Source organism: Rhinopithecus roxellana, chromosome 18, assembly GCF_007565055.1.
Source record: "Rhinopithecus roxellana isolate Shanxi Qingling chromosome 18, ASM756505v1, whole genome shotgun sequence".
Taxonomy (NCBI): domain Eukaryota; kingdom Metazoa; phylum Chordata; class Mammalia; order Primates; family Cercopithecidae; genus Rhinopithecus; species Rhinopithecus roxellana.
In genome coordinates this window covers 69683928-69693353 of record NC_044566.1, presented here as the reverse complement: position 1 = coordinate 69693353, position 9426 = coordinate 69683928, and the positions used below count along the sequence as shown (strand labels likewise).

Sequence of the window (9426 nt, the reverse complement as noted above, 5' to 3'; positions counted from 1 at the left end):
AGGTGTGATATAGACCCTTGACTGGACAGACTAAAGCATGGTCAGTCTACGGTTCAGATTACTGCACCAATTAATCAGATCTATGGAAATTGGCTAATAATCATTAACATAAGCAAGAAAGAAGCTGACTAGCAACATTTCAATACACACATCATGTGCTGTGCAGTACTGGCTCAGTTTATGACTTGCTCCAGCCAGTAATCTGGGACAGTCTCATGATTTACAAATTCAGTTACAAGAAGGGGCTAATAAATGTGCCCTCAGGGTTTCAGCTGGCAAAGATGTCATGTGTGATTAAGACAGGCACCGAGCCTTTCTCACGTAAAACAGTCATCATTACTCTAGGTTGTGAAAATGCCAGATCATGCTTGAAGGTTTACAACTTCTTGCTGAAGTTATAAAAAAAAAAAAGTGACAAAAAAGGTAAGTGATGAAAAGGCAATAAATGTCACACTTCTGAGGGCATCTGTGGCAGTGTCCTGTCACGGGTGGTGAACACATCGAGAAGACAGCTTTGCAGACAGCTACTTTATGGCCCTTGTTACTGAGGCTGTGCAAAACCTCCCCACTGGCCCACCCAGTTCCAAGCAGTGGCGAATCCTGACCTCCAGACTGGAGTTGGTGTGCCTGGTGTCCCAACTCACTTCTCCTCTCAGAGATGCCCATTTGGTGAAGTTCAGAGGGGATGCCCATCACAGGACACCCCATGAGACCCAGGCCTGGCTGCTTGACCCACTCTTTCCCTTTAGCTGCCATGGCTGGTTGTGAGCAGGGCGCACAGCCCAGGCTGGGCCAGAGTTCTCCGCGGGAACTCCACTCACAAGTTAAGAAGATAGTCTCAGAATGCAAGCCCAGGGCTGCCTGAGGCCACTTTCCATGACTGCCTGGAAGAAACTTGTCTGGGGTAGGGAAGTTTGAGGTACACAGACACAGAGAAGCAAAGACAAGCAGAAATAAATCAAGGCAGGGCTGACTGCCAGCCACCTGCTTCCTGTAGCTTCTCCTTCTTTTATGTGAACCACTCCAGATCTTTCCTAGTCATGCCAGACAACAAAACGCCTTTTTTTTCTTAAACTAGTTTGAATTGGATTTCTGCTCCCTGGCAACAAAAGTCCTAACAAATAAACCAATAAACGTAGAATCCAGAGTACGGGAAGTTACAAGTAATCATTCCAAGAGAGAGTGGGGACAGAACTGTGAACACACAGTTCATCTTACCATCAGGGAGGCTGAGTGTCCACATCACTGTTAGCTGCTGACTCCTGGGCTCTCCCCAGTGGCGGTATCCGAGCCCCAGGTATAACTTGCCTCAGTTTCCTCCTTTGACTCTTCCCAGGTTTTACAATTTTTTTTTTACAAAAATCCATATACCTCTGCCATTCACCTCAATACTTTTTTCTCTCCTCCAACACTCAGCTCTTTTTTTTTTTAATTTCTCAAACACGTTAATGACTGAATTAAAAAGTCCCACCCCTTTAAGCTCCATGAGGTCAGGGCCATGTCAGTGTTATTGGCTGGAATAGTGTCTGACCCGCCCTATGCATTCGCTTTCCCTAAACTGCATTGCCAACGTGAGATGCCTAAAATTTTGCCACATAGCTTGAGCTATATTATGCCAAAACTACTACATGTTTGTTAAACGACTGTTCATTTTTCATCGCTTCATTCTAAAATTCTTTAATGCTTCACACAGAAATTGAGAAGAAGATTACATCCCTTCATGACAGCATTTGCCGCCTGGCATTATTGATTCGTGAGTGTGTCACTACCAGAGTGCGCACTTGCGTGCAGAGACCATGTCTTACTGAATTTCTGTGTCCAGCCCTTAGCCCTGTTCTTGGGACACACACGTGTCTGACGCCTCCCCACCATGAACAAGCCACTCGGAAAACTCCATAAAACCTTGCTTCTCAAAGTGTGACCTGTGAACCAGCAGCAGCAGCAGCAGCAGCAGCAGCAGCATGGAGAAGGGGCTTACAAATGCAGAAGCTAAACCCACCCCCAGAACTACTGAGCAGAATCTGTCGAGGTAAAAAGTTCAGACTATTCTGGAGGTAGCAGAAGGTCTTGGACATCATGGAATAGATGTGCCAAATCGAGGAGGTTGGGAAAGGGAGAAGCAGGTGGGTACCAGAAATGCAGGTGGGAGGGGATGAGGGCCTCAACCAGGGAGCTGAGGATGATGAGAAGTGGCATGCAGGGAGAGCTGGAGCGACCTTGCAGAGCCAGAAACTGATTGATGGAAGAAGGGGAGGAGAAGCAGGAAGAAAGTCAAGGGTGACTGAGGCTCCGAATCTGTCGGGCTGGGATAGAGAAGACGTGGGCACCAGGGGAGGCAGGCTGGCCGGCTGATGAGGCTCCTATGGGGCCCTTTGCCTGCCGACCATTTCCATTTGGACAAAAGCCCCTGGGGAAGTGGAAGAAAAGTAATGGGAAAACCTTCACCTCTGACAGGGCAAGACAAGACTATAACACTTTTTCCTTCTCCCATCTTTAAACTGGAGGATCATCTTGGAACTTAAGATCTACGAGGTGCTCGGGTTTTTATATTCAGAGGAGGCATGGGCTCATAAAAACAGACAGCTATCAGGTTCTTCATCTTAGAATCCATCGATGTGGCAAAATGAAAAAATAAATTAATAGTGCCACTTCAGTATCTAAATGAATTGGGGTTTGGCCAATGTCTGCAGGAAGCTTCTACAAGAACTCAGTAAATGATTTCCATTTGAAAACACAGCTCAAAGAGCACTTAATAAGTGCAAGTTGGTGATGATAATGATGATCCACAGAGCAGCAGCATCTATTCAGTTAAGCAAATGTTCCTGGGAAACAGTGATAATGAACCAGGTCCAAGACCGTGGGCAATTCTAAAAAAGCGTGCGGGGCATTTTGTTGTTTTACAGATCTGCTTCCCCAACCTGTCCACTCTGCCTCCCTGCTGCTGATCGTGAATATCATCCTAAGCAATCCTTTTGGCCCTGAATGTAGCGGTTTAGGTGAAGGCGTGGAAAAGCCAGGACTGTAGAGACTGGAGCTCCCCAGGAAAACCACAGGAACGAAATAGGTCACAGGGCTCCCAGGCAGCGCTCCCCTGCCCCGCCCGGTGCAAGCCCGGGGCCGCCGGCTGGGGTGGGGCGCGCGGCGCGGCAGGCAGGCAGGGCGACCGTGCAGTTCTCAGCCTCCCGGCTCTTTCGCCCCGCGCTCCGGGGCCGCCCTCGCCTGCCCGCACCCTAGAGCAGCCCTGACCCGTGGAGGCGCGCGCGGCCTCCCGGGGATCCCGCCGGCTGGCGGGCGGCCGGGCGCGCGCGGGGCGGGGGCGGCGCGCGCGCGGGGAGCGTGTGGGCCGGGCGGGCGCGGCGGGGAAAGCTGCGCGCGCGAGCCAAGCCTGCGGCTCACCTGCAGCCGCGTCGCTCACCTGCAGCGGAGCGCGCGCCCCGCGCCCTCCCGGCCCGCTCCGGAGCCCCGCCGCCGCCCTTTGCCACAGCGGGCGCCTGCGCCGACATGCGACACGAGTAGCCCGCGCGCTTCGGAAGCACCGGAGGAGCCCCCTCGGCCTGGGCGCGCCAAGGTGACCCCCTCGATGACTCCCCCCGCCCCCGCGGGCCCCCTGTCCCCGCACCCTGTCTGTCCCTCTCGCGTCCGACTCCGGTCCCCGCTGCCAGGGGAGCGGAGGCAGTGCATGGGCATCTGTCTGTCTGTCTGTCTCGGTACTTCCATTACACACACCTCCCTCTCGTGGCCCTCCCGACTGCCCCGTGCGCACGGCGGGGAATCTGGGAGCCCCTCTTTGTTCCGGTCGGGGGTGCGTTTGAGGGTGTGCACGCGCGTGGGGGATGCGTTTGGAGGGTGGGAGTTCGATGGAAATAGGCGATTTAAATATTCCATCGAGGATGGCGGCCCCTGACTCAAGACCTGCCGCTGCCGCGTGGTTTTCTCGGCAGCAGCCCAGATGTCAAACAGTTGTTCGTTTTCAGCATGCAAGATGTGATTTTCCAATGTGCATTCCCAGCGCTTTTGCAAACAGACCGCCGCGAGTCCGTGTGTGCCTGCCTCGCTCACGCTGGTGTTTTGAAGTCCTACCCTGTGTTTTCCCCAATGCCAAACGGCATTTTTGTTGTGGGGTTTAAACCACAGAGACTTTGGCTTTTGTTTCATTTCCCAACAGTTCCTCATTCCCGAAGCTTGTGGCATTTGGTACTGGTGTCTGAGCAGGGGCTGGCTTTCTGTTTGTGTGTCTTTTGCATGATCTTGGATCGTCACCCTGCTGTATCTAAACATTAAAAAGCCTGTCTTTTCGTTGAAGAGGACAGGGGTTAAAATGAATGAAGACCTGAAGGTCAATTTAAGCGGGCTGCCTCGGGATTATTTAGATGCCGCTGCTGCGGAGAACATCTCGGCTGCTGTCTCCTCCCGGGTTCCTGCCGTAAAGCCAGAGCCTGAGCTCGTAGTCAACCCCTGGGACATTGTCTTGTGTACCTCGGGAACCCTCATCTCCTGTGAAAATGCCATTGTGGTCCTTATCATCTTCCACAACCCCAGCCTGCGAGCGCCCATGTTCCTGCTAATAGGCAGCCTGGCTCTTGCAGACCTGCTGGCCGGCATTGGACTCATCATCAATTTTGTTTTTGCCTACCTGCTTCAGTCAGAAGCCACCAAGCTGGTCACCATCGGCCTCATTGTCGCCTCTTTCTCTGCCTCTGTCTGCAGCTTGCTGGCTATCACTGTTGACCGCTACCTCTCACTGTACTACGCTCTGACGTACCATTCGGAGAGGACGGTCACGTTTACCTATGTCATGCTCGTCATGCTCTGGGGGACCTCCATCTGCCTGGGGCTGCTGCCCGTCCTGGGCTGGAACTGCCTCCGAGACGAGTCCACCTGCAGCGTGGTCAGACCGCTCACCAAGAACAACGCGGCCATCCTCTCGGTGTCCTTCCTCTTCATGTTTGCGCTCATGCTTCAGCTCTACATCCAGATCTGTAAGATTGTGATGAGGCACGCCCATCAGATAGCCCTGCAGCACCACTTCCTGGCCACGTCGCACTATGTGACCACCCGGAAAGGGGTCTCCACCCTGGCTATCATCCTGGGGACCTTTGCTGCTTGCTGGATGCCTTTCACCCTCTATTCCTTGATAGCAGATTACACCTACCCCTCCATCTATACCTACGCCACCCTCCTGCCCGCCACCTACAATTCCATCATCAACCCTGTCATATATGCTTTCAGAAACCAAGAGATCCAGAAAGCGCTCTGTCTCATTTGCTGCGGCTGCATCCCGTCCAGTCTCGCCCAGAGAGCGCGCTCGCCCAGTGATGTGTAGCACCCTTGCACCCAGGAGGACTCTGCATTTACCAAGCACTTCCACTGCCTGGCCAAGGTTTGAGATGCTTGCCTTGAATTCCTTGCATTGGATTCCCTCTCAAGCCACAGGAGCACTTAGCACTCGTGAAGCAATGACATCGTTTAGATGAGTTAAGTAATTGAAGTGAAAATAATGTTACCGGTGTTTTCACCATTAAAAAATATTGTTGAGATCTTCACTCACTATTATTTTGTTTTGCTTGGGGGCAGGGGTTTCCTTTTATATTTTGTTTGGAGGGCTGATTGGGGGTAGGAAAGGAAGGGATATGATATGCCCATGATGTTGTAAGAAGTCAATGAGTTTCAGAGTTTTTACCTGGACTTTAAAATAAATTTGAGTGATTGAGGAAAACTGAGAAAGACTTACTTTTTCCAGACGATTTTTTTTTACATGATGGTAGATTTTTTAACGCTGCATGTATGTAACAGAATATGACCCCTCCCTTTCAATCCAAGGCAAATAGTTTACATAATTGTGTTTGGAAGGGACCTGATTTTGCTAACATGAACTCAGTAATGTCACCGACATTGAAACCCTGAATCCATTCTTATTCATTCTTTCTTTCCTTTCGGCAATCACTGTTCACAAGAATTCCTTCGGTATTTCTATAAATGTTGCAACTCCTTCTGCATGGTTGACTGTGTTAGCTAGGCCACTGGTTTCAAATGTTGCCATGTCAATCTAGATTCCAATGGGTCATTTTTCAATATAGTTTTTCAATATGTACTTTCTAAAATGAATCCTGAAATAGGTTTTGATTTTCATATGAAGTAGGATTGATTAGATCTACCACTGTAGTTTCCTAAGCTATTGTCTCATTGTTTTCAGAAAACAAAAGGAAAAAATATTAATTATAGCAATTGAAAGTAGATTAAATTTATTTTAATATATTCTGGAAAAAACTAATGTGACATTATCATGAAATAAAAAAAATCACCTTTCCTCTCTCTAAGAATATGTTAATAGTTATTCTTGATTGAGACAATTAGAATAAATATTATAGGTCAAGTTTTTTCTGGTTCATACTGTCTGTGGTGTATAATGCATTTGAAACAGGCAGTCCCCTATTTTAATGATTAGGTTTGTTTGTGAGTGCACAGCGTCCATCTACGACTGTGATATATATCACCTATATCCTGTAAGGTCATAAACAGAATGACCATTGGCTGTTGATGAAAAGTTAAGTTTGAAATCTTTTAACTCCTTTTCACCAAAAACCAATTTATACACAATAAAAATCATATTGCCTGTTTTCTGAGAGCAAGAATGTAGTCAGGAAATTGCAAAGAAGAATTCACTTCAAACACATTGTAAAATCAATGTGTCTCTGTTTTCTTTTCTGTTCATGCAGACAAATGTAGACACAGGTATCTTCCCTCCATTTGCAATGGATTTATAGTTATGTCTATATAATCAGTGGAAAAAATTCTTGGCTGCATATCAACTTAGCCCATTCAGATGGCAGCAAAAGCAGTATTTCAGGGTCGCTGGGGAATCATTTGTAAGAAATTAACCTCATTGGTGTGTACCAGATGTGATGCCCAGGGTGGTCTCAGGACCATTCTGGGGGTCCTGCATGCTGATGCCTTCTCTCCAGAGCTTCTCTTAATGTAGCACAAGTGTGAATAAATCCTCTACTTGAATCTGTGTCTCCTCCCTGAGGTTACTTATGGAAGCAGGAGAGGGACTGAAATACTTAAGAAGTGGGAAAGAATTTTCAATACGTATCACTGTATGATCAATCTAATAAAATTGATGCCTTTAAAACATTTCTTTTGAACATTTGATGGAGTTAGTAGGTTGAACATGATGAGTCTGTTTTTAATTAATTAAAATTGAATAGCATCACCACAGGAGACTTGACAAAGGTAAGTTGGTTTTGACAGGGGCTGGGAAATATCCATAATGAGGTTTAAAAGGAATAAATGATGATTTTATAAAAAACAGTGGCTCCATTTGCATATCTCCAATAGTCCGAATTATAATGAGAGTAACATGTACTTGTTGTGACCACATGTGTGCCAGGCCCCATGCGGGGTGTTTTACTATAATCACAAAACTACTACTTTTATAGGTGAGAAAACTAAGACTAAGAGAGGAGCGGATCAAAAATGTGCCTGAGGCCACAAAGCACAAGGATAGAGTCAGAATTTGAAGCCAGGTTTTCCAAAGTCTAAGTCTTGCTCCTTCCCTGTACCTTGCAAGCTTTCATCCCTCAGTGGACACCAGGGCTGAGGAAACTGATTTGTAACATGTTCCTGTTGCAGAGTTTTGGCTCTACATTTAAGACATAAAACTTGGCCTGGCGCAGTGGCTCTCGCCGGTAATCCCAGCACTTTGGGGGGTCAAGGCAGGTGGATCACTTGAGGTCAGGAGTTCGAAACCAGCCTGACCAATATGGTGAAACCCTGTGTCTACTAAAAAATAAAAAAATTAGCCGGGCGTGGTAGCAGGTGCCTGTAATCCCAGCTACTCAGGAGGCTGAGGCAGGAAAACTGCTTGAAGTCACGAGGAGGAGGTAGCAGTGAACCAAGATCGCACCACTGCACTCCAGCCTGGGTGACAGAGCAAGCAAGACTCTGTCTCAAAAAAAAAAAGGCATACAATTTCCTATTTAAAATTACACTAGTTAAGTGGTTGCTTTTGGCCCGTGTTTTTAAAACATCTAGTTTCAGCTAAGAGATTTTTCAATTCAACTAATAACATGCCCCTACTGTTTAAATTGTGAAAAATGTTGGACATTTATGTGGTTTTCTACAAGGTTTCTTTTTTCTTATGGAGCTAACTATTTTTAAATGTGCAGAAATCTCAATGTACATGTGTGTATGTATGTATTTATGCATACGTATACCCAATAATATTTGCAACAGGACCAAAGACCTCATGGAAAACTGTCTTGTTTCCAAGTCCTGAGGTAGCAGGCAATCTTTTACTCCACATAATTAAAATTTCTAGCTACCAAGGAGTTGATATTTTTCCAGTAGAAACAGTTATCCTTGTAACTAGGACAATTCCATTACTTTACCAGAATCCTGAATTAGTCAAAACTAGTCATCCAAGTTATGACTACCTAGGGTGTTGTTTCTTTTTATTCCTTTAACTCTTTATTTATTTCTCTCAATGAAGTTTGTTTTTAAAGGTTAAGGGGATCGCCTCCCTCCTAGTACCTGGGGTGGGGAAGCAGGGTGGAGATAGAGACCCTCCTTGCCTGGGAGCCTACATTAAGGAGCCAGGTTCAGGAGGGGTGGATTCCTTGGTTGACTTGACCATGCAGAAATAGTCTTAGACTCCCCCAGGATTTAAAATAGGATTGAAACAAGAGGTTTAAAAGAGCAGATGAAGAATAGAGATACTTAGTGCCAATAAAAATATCGTGGAGACTTCTTAGGCTTTTTTTTTTTTTAAATGCTTAATCCATTATTAAAATAATGATTGACTTTATTTTATAGTAATATATGATAATATGACGTTAGGATGACTTGCCATTTCAGATTTAAAATACATATTAATTAAGTGACTACTATGTTGTGATTTTGAATACTGTTTAAGTTTCTTTGTTGATTGTATGCCTGGTATAATAAAGGAAAAGACTGCCTTATTGACCCCTTTAAAATTTGTCATAATTATTGAATGTTTCGATATAAGGTTAGGACCTCTATGTCTGTTTAGAATTTTAAGAATCACAAACTAATAGATTTATACATCATGGTTTGAATTCACAGACAAATCTGTCTTCTAAAAAAGTTACAGGCCGGGCGCGGTGGCTCACGCCTGTAATCCCAACACTTTGGGAGGCCAAGGCGGGCGGATCACGAGGTCAGGAGATCGAGACCATCCTGGCGAACACGGTGAAACCCCGTCTTTACTAAAAATACAAAAAAATTAGCCGGTCTGGGTGGTGGGCGCCTGTAGTCCCAGCTACTCGGGAGGCTGAGGCGGGAGAATGGCGTGAACCCGGGAGGCGGAGCTTGCAGTGAGCTGAGATCCGGCCACTGCACTCCAGCCTGGGCGGCAGAGCGAGACTCCGTCAAAAAATAAATAAATAAATAAATAAATATTGG

The 9426-nt window shown here is 46.6% G+C and overlaps 1 protein-coding gene across 1 annotated transcript; it reads left to right on the top strand.

Moving 5' to 3' along the window:
- The first annotated feature begins 3347 nt into the window (after positions 1 to 3347).
- GPR12 (G protein-coupled receptor 12) lies at positions 3348 to 8978 on the top strand. Its single transcript, XM_010375086.2, has 2 exons — positions 3348 to 3568; positions 4304 to 8978. Exon 2 carries the CDS (start codon positions 4319 to 4321, stop codon positions 5321 to 5323), a length of 1005 nt encoding a protein of 334 aa, XP_010373388.2. The 5' UTR covers positions 3348 to 3568; positions 4304 to 4318; the 3' UTR covers positions 5324 to 8978.
- The last annotated feature ends 448 nt before the right edge of the window (positions 8979 to 9426 follow it).